This window comes from Stegostoma tigrinum, chromosome 4, assembly GCF_030684315.1.
Source record: "Stegostoma tigrinum isolate sSteTig4 chromosome 4, sSteTig4.hap1, whole genome shotgun sequence".
Lineage (NCBI taxonomy): Eukaryota > Metazoa > Chordata > Chondrichthyes > Orectolobiformes > Stegostomatidae > Stegostoma > Stegostoma tigrinum.
In genome coordinates this window covers 83732097-83752710 of record NC_081357.1, presented here as the reverse complement: position 1 = coordinate 83752710, position 20614 = coordinate 83732097, and the positions used below count along the sequence as shown (strand labels likewise).

Here is a 20614-nt window from a genome sequence, read left to right as displayed (position 1 = left end):
TCAATTGTTTCCCTTGTGGGGGGGAGGAAAATGTCTGAAGTGAATAGCTTCTTCCTGCTGCTGTGACAGCTTCTTCATAGAATCATGGAATTCTACGACAGCTTCTTGTAGACCGTTTAGACTTCATTTTTACGAGGACATGTGCTGGGCTCCCTTGTCCACGTGGCGCTTGATAGGCTCAAACTAGTGATTTCTAGACTTCAATATGATTTATATCCTGGTTGTGTTGAGGTTCATTTACAAGGTTTGTGTGTGCCAAACAGTCACCTAAAACACAAAATAAAAGAATTTGTTTCTCTTCAAATATGAGGAGGAGACCATTTAGCCCATTACACCTATGGTGTCTGTTTTAAGTGATTGTCACTCCCCTGCTTCCTCCCCATTGCACTGCAATTCCTGTTTGCAGTTAATTATCCATTCCCTCTGAATAATTTTTTTAAGCAAAAGTGGATTCAATAATCTTTTAAATAGTGCATTCCAGATCATCATCATGTGATGCATTTTTTTAAAAAAATCAAATTTCTCCTGCTATATTTTACTGATTACCTTTATTCCTTTAATTTCTCATTACTGTCACTGAGAGCAATTTCTCCCTAATGACTGGATCAGCTGCCGTCATAATTTTGAATACCTGCATGTAATTGTTTTCAGCAGAACAATTCCAATGTGTTCTTGACTTCCAATTGTATTTTGAAGAGCAGCTATCTCACTTATAAGTCCATCTATGTGCATCAGCAGTGTCTCATCTCTGAGTCAGAGGGTTCAACATCTGAATATCACCCCGGACGTGGGCCCACAAGTAAATTCTGAAAGTCTACTGCAAGTCTGAGGGCGATCCAGCACTATCAAAGATGTCCTTTCAGATGTGATGTTAAACCAAGGTCTTGTTTACTTCAAGTGGGAGGATAGTTGAAGCAGGTAACCTCACAATCTTTTAAAAGTACTTGGATGAGCACTTGAAATGTCATAACCTAACAATGGTAGGGTCTTGGGTAGTGTTGTAGAACAGAGGGACCTAGAAGCGCAGGTACATAATTCTTTGAAGTTATAGATGGGGTGGTTGAAAAGGTGTTTGGCACACTTGCCCTCATTGCTCCATCCTTTTGAGTACAGGAATTGGGGAGTCAAATTGAGGTTGTACAGGACATTGGTGAGGCCTCTTCTGAAATACTGTGCGCAATTCTGGTTGCCCAGTATATAGGAAGAATATAATTAAGTGTTTTCAGAAGAGATTTACCAGGATGTTGCCAGGTGTGGAAGTTTAAGTTATGAAGAAAGGTTGGGATTTATTTTCACTGGAGTGTAGGAAGTTGAAAAGTGACCTTTATAGGTTTGTAAAATAATGAGGTGTACAGATGGAGTTAATGGTAGTTGTCTTTTCTCTGGGATGGGGCATTGCATGACTAGGGGATGCATTCTAAGGCGAGAGGAGAAAGATTAAAAAAAGACAAGCAATTTTCTTTTATGCAGGATGGCTCGTGTGTGGAATGAACTTCCAGACGAAGTGGAGGATATGGGTACAATTACAACATTTAAAAGACTTTTGGATAAGTACATGCATAGGCAAGGTTTGGAGGGATGTGGACTAGGAGCAGGCATGTGGGACTAGTTTAGTTTGGGATTATGCTTGGTATAGATTGGTTGGACCGAAGCACCTGTTTCTGTGCTGTATGACTGTATAATGTTATAGGCCTAGTGCTGGAAGGTGAGACTATTATAGATTTAGTGGCACAGACTTGAGAGACCAAAGGGTTTCTGCAGTACTATATAATTCCATAAGTGCAAAGAATCCTTTGCTTCAGCTTTTCCTGTAGTGTTAAATGCAGTCACCTAGTTTATTTCACTTTGGATTGCATAATTAATGAGAGAAATATTCACAATCACATTTTTGAAAGGTTGGAAGGCAATATAGTTTCTCATTGAAGAAATTTGTTCCTCAGGATTTTCTTAGTTTGGCTGTCATTTTACCAATTCAAAGGAAGTTTAATACTCTGTTACTTAAATAAATTCAATGATTGTCCCTTCATTTTGACATCATAGAACATAGAACAATACAGTGCAGAACAGGCCTTTCGGCCTTCAATGTTGTGCCAAAATGTGAACTAATCTAAGCCCCTCCCCCTACACTATCCCATCATTATCCATATGCTTATCCAAGGACTGTTTAAATGCCCCTAATGAGGCTGAGTTAACTACATTGGCAGGCAGGGCGTTCCACGCCCTTACCGCTCTGAGTAAAGAACATGCCTCTGACATCTGTCTGAAATCTATCACCCCTCAATTTGTAGCTATGCCCCCTTGTACAAGCTGAAGTCATCATCCTCGGAAAAGGACTCTCACTGTCCACCCTATCTAATCCTCTGATCATCTTGTATGTCTCAGTTAGGGATAATGAAAAAGACAATTTTGGGTAAATATGTTTGGAAACTTATTGATTTAGTACATTACGATTCTCTATCCTAATCTTAGATAATTTTCTACCTAAGACCAATGTCATTCTATTCAGCACTTAGGATCTCTACATTATAAAAACATTTCCAACCACCACAGCGCCCCCGCCCCACTTCTGATTGTTAGTACTTGTAGCTCCTTCATCATATTCTGATTTCTATCATAAACCTTTTCCGAATCTTTGCAAGCAACAGCATTCCCCAGCATCATTGGTTAGATTCATCTGCAACTCAAGATTGTTTATGCGAAATGTGTGCAGTGGCAATTACTTGTAAGTCATCAGCATGACTATTCAGCAACTACACACGAATAGATAAGTATCAGATGTATACAAACAGTTCTAAATTGCATTTGAGACTGTGGCAAAGTGTGCTGAAGCTCAACAGCAGAAGACTCAATGAAGGCCTGTAATGGCAAAGCGACTTTAGTATATTAGTTACACGGCTGCAACTTCATGGAAGAGCAGGAATTCCAGAATGGGGTTTGGGAACCCCAGTGATGGCCAGCTGCAAAATTGGAGTTACGAACTCTGAGGCAACCATGGCTGACCTCCTCACCCCCATCCTCTCCACCCCCAATCCCTCTTTTTCATTGCTCTTCTTCAAAGGGGTCCCCAGTCCTGTTTATCACAGGAGTGTTAGCCAGGTCTCATATTTTCATGACAACTAACTTTACAGTAGGATATGGTCTGAAAGCAAATGGTGTTTTTCATCACCAACACTTGTCTTTTCCTGCTCTCCTACTTTCTGATGATGCGAATCTTTACAGCACCACCTCAAAGCAGATTAGGAGTCAGCAAATGGTTGAGAGTTGATTGTATTAAACTGTTAAAAGCCCGGTCATACCTTGGTGCAGTTAGCAGCTTTTGGCTCAGGTTCTTGGACTGTTGTAATCTGGTTCAAAGAAACCTACAGCACAGGAATAGGCCCTTCGGCCCTCTAAGCCTGCGCCGATCAATATCCTCTGTCTAACCTAGAAAATCTGATTCCTGGCTGTGATCTGCCCCGCTTGAACACAGCTTTGGGATGTGATAGAACAACTTCCAGATTCACAGCAAATCCTATTTTAAAAACAAAAATGATCTCTTAAATGTATTTGGCCAGCACTCAGAGTTTCCTACCTACTAGCTTCATCCCCGCATCCTTGATCTGTTCATCTTCCTTCCCACCTATGCACCCCTCCCTCCTCACTGACCAACCCCCAGCCCAGCTCCCGACCTACACTCTCTCTCCTTTTACTGGCTTCATCCCCGTCTCCTTGACCTGTCTGTCTTCTCTCCACTGATCTGCTGCTCTAGCCACCTTCTGTCATCGCCTTCCCCTCTCTATTTATTTCAGAGATCCCTTCCCCTCCCCATTACTGAAGAAGAGTCCAGACCCGAAACGTTAGCTTTCCTGCGCCTCTGATGCTGCCTGGCCTGCTGTGTTCATTCAGCTCTACACCTTTGTTATCCCAGACTCCAGTATCGGCAGTTCCTACTATCTCTTAAATGTATGATGGTGTGTTCATGTTCTGCAGAATCCTGTTCCTTGAAGGCTTTCTCCACCCTTGTACAACATTCTTCATTTGTGGAGGGGATCAACAGACAGTTGCTTGGTGTAATTTTTTTTACATATGTAGTCTAGCAAAGTTCCTGTTTACGGAAATAAAGAAGTGCAGATGCTGCAAATCTGAAGTAAAAGCAGAAAGTGCTGGAAATACTCAACGTTCAGAAATATTAACTTGCATTCATCTTGTTAGCACATTATTAGATCTTTTATACATAAAATTATTTCATTTTCTAAAAAACTGATATGCCAATTAAACTGTTAAATAGTTTTTGTAATATGAAATCAGATAGTAACATATAAGGACACCCTTATTAGAAACACTCATTTTTGATTATTTAAATCCACTTCCAGCTTTATAGACAGAAATAAATCTTGTTAACCGTGCCAATGCAGCATGGAATACTACCCTTTACACTGAGAAAATATTAAAGAACACACTGTGCTGATCATGGAAGATCTTATGTTTGTGTTTAGTCTAACGATTTAAGGGGAGCTTGAAGCCTAATTTAATCACTGCAATTTCAAATAGATATTTTTTAGATCACACCCATGGTTAACAACTTTTATTCCTGGGCTAGCTAACTAACGTTGCCTAGCAACTGGGAAAGGCTCGTCATTCAGAAACCACATGGTTATCCTGCATGCTGGAAAAGTGACAACCAGTAGCTCTGTTATTTATATAACTGTCACAGTCCTAACACTTAAAAGTGGCACTCCAAAGGCACTTGTTTGGGTCGGTCTCAGGACAGCAGCCTTTGGAGGTTGGTCAAATGGTGCACCCTTTGGGATCACTGTCTCAACATTGCTAAAGGTGCTAAATGATCCTTTTTTAAAAATGTTGTAGTGTTTGGTTCTTATGGTGAATAATTTCATTCAATTTTGGGGTATGAAAGTTAGCCAATACTTTTGGTATCATACATTCCTCTCCCTCTTAAGTTTTTCTTTGAGGAAGTGGGAGTTAATACATGAGAGAAGGGCTGTGGATGTCATATACATGGACTTTAGTAAGGTGTCTGAAAATGTTCCCCATGGTAGGCTGATGGAGAAAGTGAAGTTGCATGGGGTTCAGGCTGTACTAGCTAGATGAATTGAGAACAGGCTGGGCAACGGGAGACAGGGTTGTAGTGGAAGGGAGTTTCTCAAAATGGAGAACTGTAACCAGTGGTGTTCCACAGGGATCTGTGTTGGGACCACTGTTGTTTGTGATCTATGTAAATGATTTGGAGGAAGGTATAGATGGTCAGATTAGCAAGTTTGCAGGTGGCACTAAGATTGGTGGAGTAGCAGATGGTGAAGGGGACTGTCAGAGAATGCAGCAGAATATAGATAGATTGGTGAGTTGGGTGGAGAAATGGCAGATGGAGTTCAATCCAAGCAAATACCAGGTGATGCGTTTTGGAAGATCCAAATCAAGAGCAAATAATACGATAAATGGAAAAGCCCTGGGGAAAACTGATGCACAGAGAGATCTGGGTGTTCAGGTCCAGCGTACCCTGAAAGTGGCAACGCAGGTTGATAGAGAGGTCAAGAAGGCATACGGCATCTTACATTCATTGGATGGGGTATTGAGTACAAGAGTTGGCAGGTCATGTTACAGTTGTATAGGATTTTGGTTCGACCACATTTGGAGTACTGCATACAGTTCTGGGTGCCACATTACCAAAATGATGTGGATGCTTTGGACAGGGTGCAGAGGTGTTTCACCAGGATGTTGCCTGGAATGCAGGGTGCTAGCTATGAAGAGAGGTTGAGTAGATTAGGATTATTTACATTAGAAAGACGGAGGTTGAGGGGGGTACTTGATTGAGGTCTACAAAATCATGAGGGGAATGGACAGGGTGGATAGCAAGAAGCTTTTTCCCAGAGTGGGGGACTCAATTCCTAGGGCTCATGATTTCAAGGTGAGATGGAAAAAGTTTAAGGGAGATATGCGTGGAAATATGTTTATGCAGAGGGTGGTGGGTGCCTGGAAAACGTTGCCAGCGGAGCTGGTAGAGGCGGGCACGATAGTGTCACTAAGGTGTATCTAGACAGATACATGAATGTGCATGGAACAAAGGGATACAGATCATTGGAAAATAGGTGATAATGGGAACTGCAGATGCTGGAGAATCCAAGATAACAAAGTGTGGAGCTGGATGAACACAGCAGGCCAAGCAGCATCTCAGGAGCACAAAAGCTGACGTTTCGGGCCTAGACCCTTCATCAGAGAGGGGGATGGGGAGAGGGAACTGGAATAAATAGGGAGAGTGGGGGAGGCGGACCGAAGATGGAGAGAAAACAAGATAGGTAGGAGAGTATAGGTGGGGAGGTAGGGAGGGGATAGGTCAGCCCAGGGAAGATGGACAGGTCAAGGAGGCAGGATGAGGTGGTAGGTAGGAAATGGAGGTGCGGCTTGAGGTTGGAGGAAGGGATGGCTGAGAGGAAGAACAGGTTAGGGAAGCAGAGACAGGCTGGGCTGGTTTTGGGATGCAGTAGGGGAAGGGGAGATTTTGAAGCTTGTGAAGTCCACATTGATACCATTGGGCTGCAGGGTTCCCAAGCGGAATATGAGTTGCTGTTCCTGCAACCATCGGGTGGCATCATTGTGGCACTGCAGGAGGCCCATGATGGACATGTCGTCTGAGGAATAGGAGGGAGAGTTGAAATGGTTCACGACTGGGGGTGCAATTGTTTGTTGCGAACCGAGCGGAGGTGTTCTGAAAAGCGGTCCCCAAGCCTCCGCTTGGTTTCCCCAACGTAGAGGAAGCCACACCAGGTGCAATGGATACAATATACCACATTGGCAGATGTGCAGGTGAATACCTGCTTGATGTAGAAGGTCATCTTGGGGCCTGGGATGGGGGTGAGGGAGGAGGTGTGGGGAAAGGTGTAGCACGTCCTGCGGTTGCAGGGGAAGGTGCCTGGTGTGGTGGGGTTGGAGGGGAGTGTGGAGCGGACAAGGGAGTCGCGGAGAGAGTGGTTTCTCCGGAAAGCAGACAAGGGTGGGGATGGAAAAATGGCTTGGGTGGTGGGGTCGGATTGTAGATGGCGGAAGTGTCGGAAGATGAGTCGGATTGTAGATGGTTGAAGATAGGTGACAGGGTTAAATACAGGATCTGAATCGGTGCAGTCTGAGAGAGCCAAAGGGTCTGTTCTGCGCTGTAATTTTCTTTGTACTAATACAGAGTCATCCAAGAGTATGAATGGTTACTTTTCAATATTATAGAACTGAATTATTTAATAGATATTTGTTTACACAAATGTCTTGTGGGCTGTGGCTGCAGATCTGGTTCTGGAAGTTGAATCCCTTTGTTATGCTGTCGGTTGCAGAGAGACATAGATAAGCTGCAGAGCTGGGCTGAGAGGTGGCAAATGGAGTTTAATGCAGACAAGTGTGAGGCGATGCACTTTGGTAGGAGTAACCGGAAGGCAAAGTACTGGGCTAATGGTAAGATTCTTAGTAGTGTAGATGAGCAGAGAGATCTCGATGTGCATGTACACAGATCCTTGAAAGTTGCCATCCAGGTTGACAGGGCTGTGAAGAAGGCAGACAGTGTTTTAGCTTTTATTAATAGAGGGATCGAGTTCCGGAACCAAGAGGTTACGCTGCAGCTGTACAAAACTCCGGTGCGGCTGCCTTGGAGTATTGTGTACAGTTCTGGTCACCGCATTATAAGAAGGATGTGGAAGCTTTGGAAAGGGTGCAGAGGAGATTTACTAGGATGTTGCCTGGTCTGGAGGGAAGGTCTTACGAGGAAAGGCTGAGGGACTTGAGGCTGTTTTCATTAGAGAGAAGAAGGTTGAGAGGTGACTTAATTGAAACATATAAAATAATCAGAGGGTTAGATAGGGTGGATAGGGAGAACCTTTTTCCTAGGATGGTGACGGCGAGCACGAGGGGGCATAGCTTTAAATTGAGGGGTGAAAGATATAGGACAGATGTCAGAGGTAGTTTCTTTACTCAGAGTAGTAAGGGTATGGAACGCTTTGCCTGCAACGGTAGTAGATTCGCCAACGTTAGGTACATTTAAGTCGTCATTGGACAAGCGTATGGACGTACATGGAATAGTGTAGGTTAGATGGGCTTGAGATCGGTATGACAGATCGGCACAACATCAAGGGCCGAAGGGCCTGTACTGTGCTGTAATGTTCTATGTTCTATGTTACAATTCAGCTACGCTTGGCTGGCCTCCTACTGTCTATACGATGTGGATAAAACAGAAAACTCAAAAGTCAGTCAGTTTAACCTCAGTGGTGCAAAACCTATTAGAAACAATTCTATGGGAGGGAATAATTCCTGCCTCTCAAAGACAGATTAAATCAACCACAGTTTGCATGTCTTGTTAAAGGGAGATCATGTCTGACCAATTCCTAGTTGAATATTTTGTACAGGTGACCAGGTATTTAGATGTGGGCATGCTTTTGATGTAGTTTACTTTCAACTTCAGTCAGGTTTTAGTAAGATCCTTCATGGAAGACTGAAAGCAAAGGTAAGAGCTCATGGGATCCAAGGAAATTTAGCAAATTTGGTTCATTATTGGCTGAGTGACTGGAAGTATTGGGTTATGCAGGGGCTCTTTTCTGATTATTAATCTGTGTCCCATGAGGTCTCAATTTAATCCATGTTGGGGCCCTTACTATTTGTGGTTTATACAAATGATTTCGACCTCAATGAGGTTTGGTCGGGAAGTTCACAGATGCTACTAAAATTTGTGGTGGGGTAAATAATGATGCGGACAACCTTAGATTACATGAAGACTTAGATGAGTTAGTCAGATGGGCTGATTCGTGGCAAATGGAATTCAATCCAGATATGTGAAATGATGCACTTAGGCAGGACATGCAAGGCATGGGAATATATGATGGATGGTAGGATGCTGGGATACCCCAAGGATCAGAGAGACCTTGATGTGCATGTGCACTGGTCTCTTAAAATATCAGGACAGTTGGATAAAGTGTTTAAGACATTTGATATATGTTCTGAGGAAGGGTCACCTGACCTGAAATGTTAACGTCAGTTTTCTCATCACAGGTGTTGCCTGACCTGCTAAGCTTTTCCTGCAACTTCAGTTTTTGTATATTGTGTATTTTCCTTTACTTTTGGCAGCATGGTGACTCAGTGGTTAGCATTGCTGCCTCACAGCAATAGGTACTCGGGTTTGATTCCACCCTCAGGCAACTGTCTGTGTGGAGTTTGCAGATTCTCCCCATGTCTGCTTGGGTTTCCTCTGGGTGCTGTGGCTTCCTCCCTCAGACCAAAGATGTGCAAGCTAAGCAAATTGGCTATGCTAAATTGCCCATAGTATTTAGAAATGTGTAGATTAGGTGGATCTGGGTGGAATGCTCTGAGGGTTGGTGTGGGCTTTGTTAGGTCGAAGGGCCTGTTACCACACTGTAGGTATTCTATGATTGGTCAAGGTACAGAGTTTAAGAGCAGTGAGGTTGTGCTGGAACTATATAAATCATTGGTTGGGTCACAATTAGAATATTGTGTGCAGTTCTAGAATTGACATTGAAGGATATGATAGCACTGAAGAAGGTGCAGAGGAGATTTACCTGGGATCTAACCTGAACTGGAGAGTTTAAGAAGAGAGCTTGGGCAGACTGGGATTGTTTTCCTGAGAGAAGAGGAGATGTGTAAAATTATAAGAGGGATTGACAAGAAGAATCTTTCCCCTTGATTCAGTAATCACTGCAAAGGGAGCATAGATTTATGGTAAGGGGCAGAATGTTTAGAGAAAGAGAACTTTTTTTTCATCCATGGGGTTGTTGGAATCTGAAACTTACTGCGTGTAAGGTTGGTAAATACAAAAATCTTCATTCTATTTAAAAAGTATTTAGGTAGGGGATGGGCTTAGATTAGTTCACAGATCGGTGCAACATCAAGGGCCGAAGTGCCTGTTCTGCACTATATTGTTCTATGTTCTATGCGCACTTGCAAAGCCAAGGCTATGAGCCAAGGGCTGGAAAATAGGATTAGTGCAGCCAGTTGGTTATTTTTGAACAGTGCAGAGGCAATGGTGTGACAAACTGTGCCTTTAAAAGAAATGTACTCTGTACTGTTTGTGTTGCCACAGTGGTGTAGGGATGCCTGTTTCAGACAGGCAGTTGGTAAACACCTTGAAGTGATCCTGGATGTTTTTAAAAATTAGACCAAAGAAAGATGAGTGGGTGGGGTCAGGGCTCTCTCAGACCCAGGAGGCTTTTAGTTTTGCTTTCAGTAAAAGGGTTGCTGCAATTGCTGAGCTTATAGCTTGAGTTTTCTGCTGCTAGAAACTTTTAGTTGAGATGATGCCCCTAAGAAATAAAGGAAACAAACTGTTGTTTACAGAATGCTGCCTGTGTTAGAACACTTGATGATTAGGGGTTAAATCATACATTGCTAAGTACTTCAATAGAGTTGGTTCTGACTAGTTTTTTTTTACATTCTCACTTTAATTGTGTTGTAAGAATATGTCACATTGGATCAATGATCAGCACTGCTACCCTACACCACCAGGGACCTGGGTTTAATTCCACTCTTGGGTGACTGTGTCTTTGGAGCTTGCATACTCTTCCCATATCTGCATGGGTTTCCTCTGGCTGCTATGGAGTACTTCCTCCCACAGTCCAAATACATGCAGGCCAAGTGGGTCAGTCATAGGAAATAGAGGGTTACAGGGATAGGGTAAGGGGAGATGGATCTGGGTGGAATGCTGTTCAGACAGCCGGTGTGGACTTGATGGGCCAAATGGCCTGCTTGCACGCTGAAAGGATATGTTGACTAGCGTGTTTTGCTTAAAGTCTGATGGTAGATCAATCAAACTACATCTGGAACACAGCACCTCATACTTGCCTTTTAAAAAATGTAAATTTATGGGTTTAAGCTACCTCCTTACTTTTTTGGGGTTGTGGGGGTAGTGGATGCGCAGGGTATCTGGCCCAGTCCATTAAAAATGGACTGAAAGGCCTTTTGCTATAGATCCCTATGCTATTAACTGAGGCCAAGTCCTGCTCATCCATTACTCCAGTATTTGCTGACCCTATTGGCTCCAAGTCTAGCAGCACCCTGAATTTAACATTCTTGGTTTTTGAATCCATTGTGATCTTGCCCGTCTCTATCTCTGTCATCTCCTTCAGGCCTGTTCTGATTGTAAACTGCACAGTATGCAAGAGTCTAGAATGTACCCTGGTGCAACAAACAAGCTATGCACAACAGATAACCTGGGAACAATACTTGCAAAATCTCTTCTGAGATCTTTGTTCCTTTCATTCCAATCTATTTACTTTGCTCCATCATTTGGTGACAGTGTCTTACTCCATTTGTACTCTAAACTCTTAAATTCTCTCCGTGAATATTTGCCTCACTACTTCTTTACTAAGGTACTATATGGCTTTGGGCTCAGTGGCATTTACTGTTTAACTTTTTTTTGTAACATGTTTTACTCCATTGAAGAAATTTATAGAAACAACAATTGTGCAGAAAATTATTCAAGACAATCCTTGATTTTTGTCAAATCTGATTGTCTGATCTGAAGGAATAAACAGCCACTACCCATAGCCTCCAGAGACATTTTCAAGGATGTTTGGCTTAGATTTTCTGATCATTTTAAATGGTTAGTACTTTAGTTAACCATTAGAATCATAGAATCCCTACAGTATGGAAACAGGCCCTTTGGTGCAGCAAGTCCACACCAACCCTTGGAGCATCCCACCTAGACCCATCCCCCTATAACCCGCCTAAGTTACACATCCCTGAACTCTACGAGCAATTTAGCATGGCTAATCCGCCTACCCTGCACATCATTGGACTACATAGAACATAGAACAGTACAGCACAGAACAGGCCCTTCAGCCCACAATGTTGTGCCGACCATTGATCCTCATGGATGCACCCTCAAATTTCTGTGACCATATGCATGTCCAGCAGTCTCTTAAATGACCCCAATGACCTTGCTTCCACAACTGCTGCTGGCAACGCATTCCATGCTCTCACAACTCTCTGCGTAAAGAACCTGCCTCTGACATCCCCTCTATACTTTCCACCAACCAGCTTAAAACTATGACCCCTCGTGCTAGCCATTTCTGCCCTGGGAAATAGTCTCTGGCTATCGACTCTATCTATGCCTCTCATTATCTTGTATACCTCAATTAGGTCCCCTCTCCTCCTCCTTTTCTCCAATGAAAAGAGACCGAGCTCAGTCAACCTCTCTTCATAAGATAAGCCCTCCAGTCCAGGCAGCATCCTGGTAAACCTCCTCTGAACCCTCTCCAAAGCATCCACATCTTTCCTATAATAGGGCGCCCAGAACTGGACGCAGTATTCCAAGTGCGGTCTAACCAAAGTTTTATAGAGCTGCAACAAGATCTCACGACTCTTAAACTCAATCCCCCTGTTAATGAAAGCCAAAACACCATATGCTTTCTTAACAACCCTGTCCACTTGGGTGGCCATTTTAAGGGATCTATGTATCTGCACACCAAGATCCCTCTGTTCCTCCACGCTGCCAAGAATCCTATCCTTAATCCTGTACTCAGCTTTCAAATTCGACCTTCCAAAATGCATCACCGCGCATTTATCCAGGTTGAACTCCATCTGCCACCTCTCAGCCCATCTCTGCATCCTGTCAATGTCCCGCTGCAGCCTACAACAGCCCTCTACACTGTCAACGACACCTCCGACCTTTGTGTCGTCTGCAAACTTGCTGACCCATCCTTCGATTCCCTCGTCCAAGTCATTAATAAAAATTACAAACAGTAGAGGCCCAAGGACAGAGCCCTGTGGAACTCCACTCACCACTGACTTCCAGGCAGAATATTTTCCTTCTACTACCACTCGCTGTCTTCTGTTGGCCAGCCAATTCTGTATCCAAGCAGCTAAGTTCCCCTGTATCCCATTCCTCCTGACCTTCTGAATGAGCCTACCATGGGGAACCTTATCAAATGCCTTACTGAAGTCCATATACACCACATCCACAGCTCGACCCTCATCAACCTTTCTAGTCACATCCTCAAAAAACTCGATAAGGTTTGTGAGGCATGACCTACCCCTCACAAAGCCGTGTTGACTGTATTTGATCAAGCCATGCTCTTCCAGATGGTCATAAATCTTATCCCTCAGAATCCTTTCTAACACCTTGCAGACGACAGACGTGAGACTTACCGGTCTATAATTGCCGGGGATTTCCCTATTTCCTTTCTTGAAGAGAGGAATTACATTTGCCTCTCTCCAGTCCTCAGGTACGACTCCAGTGGAGAGCGAGGATGCAAAGATCTTCGCAAGTGGCAAAGCAATTACATTTCTCGCTTCCCAAAGCAGCCGAGGACAAATCTGATCCGGGCCTGGCGACTTCCGCTGGACCATGATCCCACCATGGCACATCAGGCCACTTTATCCACGATGGTTATGGATCTCATTTCATTCGGTGATCTCCTCCCATCCGCTTCCAAGCTAATAGACCCCCCAACCCCGCACAGCTCATTTCTACCCCCTGCCAAAAATCCACAAACAGGACTGTCCAGGTAGACCCATTGTTTCAGCCTACTCATGCTCCACAGAACTCATATTCCTACCCTGACTCAGTCTCCTCCCCTGCTAGTTCAATCCCTACCCACATACATCCATAATTCATCTGACGCCTTTGGCTGGTTTCAAAGCTTCCAGTTTACTGGCTCCAGCCACCTCCTCTTTACTATGGATGTGCAATCCCTTTACACATCCATTCCCCACCAGGAGGGTCTTAAGGCTCTCCACTTCCTCCTGAAGCAAAGACCTGAACTATCCCCACCCACCACCACCCTCCTCCTCTTGGCTAAGCTTGTCCTCACCCTCAATAACTTCTCTTTCAACTCCTCTCATTTTCTTCAGGTAAGAGGTGTTGCCATGGGTCCCTGCATGGGCCCTAGTTATGCCTGTCTTTTCATGGGGTACGTGGGACATTCCTTGTTCCAGTCCTATTTCGGCCCCCCACCCACAACTCTTTCTCCGATACATCGATGATATCATCAGTGCTGCTTCCCTCTCTCATCAAGAATTGGAAAACTCTGTCAATTTCGCCTCCAATTTCCACCCTGCCCTCACTTTCTATCTCTGACTCCTCCCTTCCCTTCCTCAACATTTCTCTTTCCATTTCTGGGGATAGACTGGCCACTAATATCCATTATCAACCCACCAACTCCCACAGCTACCTGGACTATACATCCTCACACCCCACTTCCTGTAAAGACTCCATCCCATTCTCTCAGTTCCTCTGTCTTTGTCGCAAATGTTCAGATGAAGCCAACTTTGCCAAGGGAGCCTCCAAAATGCCCACATTCTTTCTCAACTGAGGATTCCCCAGCTCCTTTGTTGAAAGGGCCCTCAATCGTGTCTGAACCATCTCCTGCACTTCTGCCCTCACCCCTTCTCTTCCCTCCCGCAACAGCGATAGTGTCCCCCTTATCCTCACCTACCATCCCAGCAGCATCCACATTAAAAAAAAAGTTCTGAGGAAGGGTCACCGGATCTGAAACATTAACTCTTTTTTCTCCTCCACAAATGCTTCCAGACCTGCTGAGTTTTTCCAGCAACTTTGTTTTTGTGCCTTCTCTGGGTTCACCTTGATCACTTAGTATATTCTCAGTCCAGGGTTATTGTAGGGGAACAGTGATGACTCTTTAACTACCTGCCATGGCTACCCTTCCTGACACCGAGTGTGGCCTGGAGCACCTCTGTAAACTCCTCAAAAAGGAGCTTGGGGAGTCTTGCACTACTGGATCTGGTTCTTGGGTGGGCACAGGAAGATTCCTCCTCCCACCCATCTTCCATGGATTGGGGCAATCCTTCTTCCAGTGCCCGGTCCTCCCACCCAAAGCAGTCACATCTCTTATTGGGAGAGCGACCTCTCCCTTGCTGCTATTCCTTCCTATCCTAGGTGGACTTCAACTTCTGTACCCTTGGGTGACCCTCTGTCCTCCCCCTGGCCATTCCTAAATGCTAAGGACAGCTATCTCACTACCAGCCCATCGGTGGCCTGGGGGTCTTTGGTGTCAAACCAAAGGTCAGCAACCTCAGAAGGCTGAGATAACAAGGTGTAGAACTGGATGATCTCTTAATAGTTGTGCACTGAAAGATGCTAATCAGAGCCATGCAAAAGTCTGACTATGTTGTGTGGAAGTTGGACATTTGAAGCCATTCCACAAGGCCCCCAACTCGAAGTTAGAATGGAAGACCTCAGAGTGCTCTGACTGACCGATCCAAATAGGTAGTCAAGAAAGGTGGAGGAATTACAACCTGGTATACCTCACGGCTAACAAATAGAACTGACACCCAAGCACTCGCATCAACTCATCCCCTGCCATTCTACTCCCTCTTCCAACTACCTTCCCTCAGCAGATTGCTCCAGCTGGAAAAGGCTCCTAGCCCTGCTTATTCTGGCTAGGAAGGACTACAGATTTCTATGTAAATGGTGTCTCTTTTTGGTGTGAAAAGATTTGGAAGTGGGGCCGTCAACACTGATTGGAAAGTCTGAGCCAATATCAACCATCCAGGTGGATCTCAAAATACAAGGAAATACATTGGCATTAGTAAGGTTACAAATATAACTTTGGAGTTTGTAAATATCAAAACTAGGCAGGAGGGAGGATGATTTGTTTTCATTTGAGCGGTTATTGGGCTTATTTAAGTCAGAGAGCACAGGGGTAACGAGTGAGCTGGATTGAGTAGGAGTTAAAAACGGATAGTGAGAGTTGGATACACTCAAGTTGACTGAGATGGTCTAAGGTGTCAGTCAGACCAGGATCACTTTGTAGTAGCTGGATCCAGAGGCAATGCAGATTGCTTCAGTCACAACAAAATATTTTTTCCTGCTGCTATTATATTCCCTAAGATATAGGAATAGAAGTAGACCATTCAGTCTATCACCTTTCCTCCAATATTCAATGAGATCATGGCTGACTTGATAATCCTTCAATCCACTTGCCTGCCTTTTCCGCATTATTGATACCCCATCACTGATGAAAAATCTGCTTATCTCAGTCTTGAACATAGTTAATGACCCAGTCTTGGCAGCCCTCTGTGGTTAAGTATTCCAGATTCACAACTCCCCAAGAAGAATTTTTTCCTGTCTTAAATGTGCTACCCCTTTTTTTGGGATTATGCCTTCTGGTCCTAGATTGTCACCTAAGGAGGAACAAACTGGCTGCAGCTACCCTGTCAAGTCTCCCAAGAATCTTGTATGTTTAGCATTGTCAAATATTAGGACTATAGATCACAAGGAACACACTAAGGGATCCACTGCTCAGAAAAGTATGAACATCACTATTAGTAAAACATTTTAACCATTTTGCCAACATTCCAGCGATTACACTGATACGTCATCTTGTTCACTCTAAATTTTCTGTATGGCATGGTGCGGGTATAGTGGCTCAGTGGTTAGCACTGCTACCTCACAGCACCAGGGACCTGGTTCAATTCCACCGTTAGCTTGGCTGTGTGTAGAGTTTGCACATTCTCTCTGTGTCTGCATGGGTTTCCTCTGGATACTCCGGTTTCCTCCCACAGTCCCCAATAGCAGCAGGGAGATTGTAGAAAGCATAGGTCGACAGATTTTGGAAAAGTGTGGACGCAGTAGGGTTGTTGTAATGGGTGACTTTAACTTTCCTAATATTGATTGGAACCTCCTTCGAGCAGAAGATTTGAATGGAGCTGTTTTTGTAAGGTGTGTTCAGGAGGGTTTCCTAACGCAGTACGTTGACAGGCCGACGAGGGGAGAGGCCATTCTAGACTTGGTGCTCGGAAACGAGCCGGGGCAGGTATCAGATCTTGTGGTGGGAGAGCATTTTGGTGATAGTGACCATAACACTCTCTCATTCTACATAGCTATGGAGAAGGAGAGGATTAGGCAGAATGGGAGGATATTTAATTGGGGAAGAGGAAACTATGATGCGATTAGACACGAGTTAGGAAGCATGGACTGGGAGCAGTTGTTCCATGGTAAGGGAACTATAGACATGTGGAGATGGTTTAAGGAACAGTTGTTGGGAGTGATGAGTAAATATGTCCCTCTGAGACAGGCAAGACGGGGTAAGATAAAGGAACCTTGGATGACGAGAGCGGTGGAGCTTCTAGTGAAAAGGAAGAAGGTAGCTTACATAAGGTGGAGGAAGCTAGGGTCAAGTTCAGCTAGAGAGGATTACATGCAGGCAAGGAAGGAGCTCAAAAATGGTCTGAGGAGAGCCAGGAGGGGGCACGAGAAAGGCTTGGCAGAAGGAATCCGGGAAAACACAAAGGCATTTTACACTTACGTGAAGAATAAGAGAATGGTCAAAGAAAGAGTAGGGCCGATCAGGGATAGCATAGGGAACTTGTGTGTGGAGCCTGAGGAGGTAGGGGAAGCCCTAAATGAGTTTTTTGCTTCTGTCTTTACGAAAGAAACGACCTGTGTAGTGAATGAAACCTTTGAAGAGCAGGTGTGCATGCTGGAATGGATAGAGATAGAGGAAGCTGATGTACTGAAAATTTTGTCAAACATTAAGATTGACAAGTCGCCAGGCCCGGATCAGATTTGTCCTCGGCTGCTTTGGGAAGCGAGAAATGCAATTGCTTCGCCACTTGCGAAGATCTTTGCATCCTCGCTCTCCACTGGAGTCGTACCTGAGGACTGGAGAGAGGCAAATGTAATTCCTCTCTTCAAGAAAGGAAATAGGGAAATCCCCGGCAATTATAGACCGGCTGGCGGGGGCGGGGGGCGGGGGGGGCGGCTGGCGGGGGGGGGCGGGGGGGGTGGCTGGGGGCGGGGGGGCGGGGGGTGGCTGGGGGCGGGGGTGGGGGTGGCAAAGTGAGTGTGCAAGGGTGCAGTGGCCCCAGATCTAAAGATGATCCAAGCACATGATCCTGTCCTTAACTCTCTTAAGAACGCTGGCTAAGGCAAAGAATCTAGAGAGCACGCCCAAAATAACAAGGCAGCAAGAATCTGTAGACCTCAATTAAGGGGCAGGCAACCAGGCAGCAGCTCCGGATTGTGGAGAGCCCCAGGGAAAACCATAGTCCCCCAGGCTTCAGGATCAAGGCCAATGAACTGCCTCACACCTATAGTTTGGGACTTGGGAGGTTCCCCAAAGTCAATAGGACAGGCCATAGGACAGATAGTTGCCCCAGACTATGAAGGACCCCCAGGGGAAACCACAGTCCACAGAACCAGGGGCATGCCACACCTGTCCCAGATGTTGGAAGACCCCAGGGAAACCCCTGTTCAGTCAGCAGTACTGAAATGGGAAGAGACTACGGGAAAGCCACAGGCCTACTGGCTACTGGGCCAGAGCCAATGAACTGCCTCACAGGGCAGGTTAGCCTGCCCACAATTTGGGAAATGAGAGACTCTCTGGGTAGAAAGGGAGAGCACTCAGATAGCTCCCTGGCCTTTGAAGCTGATGACACCATGCTTCCCGGGTACCTGTCACCCAGAGGCTGCATGAAATGTAAGCCTGCCCCAGACAATGAAAAGCACCTAGGGAGGGCCATAGGTCAAACAGCAGCCCCAGATTAGGAGAGGCCCCAGGAGAAACCACAGGCAGGCAGCAGCTACAGGCAGTGGAGAGACCCTGTGGGAAGCTGTAGACTCTAAGGCTGCAGAGCCAAGGCAAGCTCCCCTCAAGCCAGACCAGTATGGCTATAGTCCAGGACAAGGGAAGGTCCCTGTTAAGTAAAGAGGGAGCTCTGTGGAGAACTTTCCAAACTCGAAGGCTGAGGACCCTGTTGACCCTGGAGTACTGGCTGTCCAGAAGCTGCAGGAGGCACAGAACCATTTGGTGCTAATTTGGCCACCTGAAGACAGGTGATGTTATATGGTCTTTGTGTGTATAGTTTATTTAGCGTTTAGAGCTGAAATTTGTGTAAGACGTTGGATTGTCTTAAAATGGGGCTGAAACTGAGTACTGTTGAAGGGCTGTATTAATATTAAGACCGTAAGACACAGGAGTGGAAGTAAGGCCATTCAGCCCATCAAGTCCACTCTGCCATTTAAATCATGGCTGATGGGCATTTCAACTCCACTTCCCTGCACTTTCCCTGTAGACCTTGATTCCTTGTGAGATCAAGAATTTGTCAATCTCTGCCTTGAAGGCGTCTAACGTCCCGGCCTCTACTGCAATCCGTGGCAATGAATTCCTCAAGCCCACCGCTCTCTGGCTGAAGAAATGTCGTCTCATTTCCATTTTAAATTTACCCCCTCTAATTTTAAGGCTGTGCCTACGGGTCCTAGTCTCCCTACCTAACAGAAACAACTTCCCAGCGTCCACCCCTTCTAAGCCATACATTATCTTGTAAGTTTCTATTAGATCTCCCCTCAACCTTCTAAACTCTAATGAGTACAATCCCAGGATCCTTAGCTGTTCATCATACGTTAAACCTACCATTCCAGGGATCATTCGTGTGAATCTCTGCTGGACACGCTCCAGGGCTACTATGTCCTTCTTGAGGTGTGGGGCCCAAAATTGGACATAGTTAGGCCCCATTTAGAATACTTAAGCTTTATAAAGTCTCAGAAGCACATCGCTACTTTTACATTCCAACCCTCTTGAGATAAACAACAACATTACATTTGCTTTCTTAATCATGGACTCTACCTGCAAGTTAACTTTTAGAGAATCCCGGACCAACGCTCCCTGATCCCTTTGTACTTCTGCTTTACAAATTTTCTCACCATTTAGAAAATAGTCCATGCCTGTATCCTTTTTTCCAAAGTGCAAAACCTCACATTTGCTCACATTGAATTTCATCAGCCATTTCCTGGACCACTCTCCTAAACTGTCTATATCTTTCTGCAGCTTCCCCACCTCCTCAGTACGACCTGCCTGTCCACCTATCTTCAGATCATTGGCAAACTCCGCCAGAATGCCCCCAGTCCCTTCATCAAGATCATTAATATATAAGGTGAACAGCTGCGGCTCCAACACTGAACCCTGCAGGACACCACTTGTCACCGGTTGCCATTCCGAAAAAGAGCCTTTTTTCCCAACTCTCTGCCTTCTGTCAGACAGCCAATCCTCAATCCAAGCCAGTAGATCACCTCGAACACCATGGGCCCTCACCTTGCTCAGCAGCCTCCCGTGAGGCACCATATCAAAGGCCTTTTGGAAGTCTAGATAGATTCTGGTTTCTGGTTGCAGCAGCAGCGTGAGCGGGAGCTTGGACCAGGGGCCTGTCGGGAAGCCGGTGAGTCACTGCTTTTGAATGGTTAAAAAGCTTACCTCGTGAATAGGCTGAGGTACGCTGAGCAGGAGCGGACACGGGACTGCTGAGTAAATGAGGTAATTTATTTGTGTGGTTGCGTTACCCGAAACACTACTCGAGTAGTGTATCCCACCCATCCTCCTCCTCTAACCAAAAAAAAGGTTCTGTGTGCCTGATTGGTAAGGTAACAAGTTTATTTTTTATTCTTTATTTTTCAACAATCTCTTTGGGAATTTAGAATAATGGGAACGGAGGTCAGGGCAGTTGAATGTTCCTCCTGCAGAATGTGGGAGGTAAGGGTCACCACTGGTGTCCCTGCTGACTACATCTGCGGGAAGTGCACCCAACTCCAGTTCCTCGAAAACCGCGTTAGGGAACTGGAGCTGGAGCTGGATGAACTTCGGGTCATTCGGGAGGCAGGGGGGTTATTGAGAGGAGTTAC

The 20614-nt window shown here is 45.2% G+C and overlaps 1 protein-coding gene across 1 annotated transcript in view; it reads right to left on the bottom strand.

Moving 5' to 3' along the window:
• Window positions 1-193: 193 nt before the first annotated feature.
• Window positions 194-20614, bottom strand: part of b3gat2 (beta-1,3-glucuronyltransferase 2 (glucuronosyltransferase S)) — a 90418-nt gene continuing 69997 nt past the window's right edge. Inside the window, 4 exon segments of the mRNA XM_048531730.1 lie at window positions 194-249; window positions 252-267; window positions 3297-3354; window positions 3421-3513. Of these exon segments, the coding sequence (XP_048387687.1) occupies window positions 194-249; window positions 252-267; window positions 3297-3354; window positions 3421-3513 (223 nt within the window).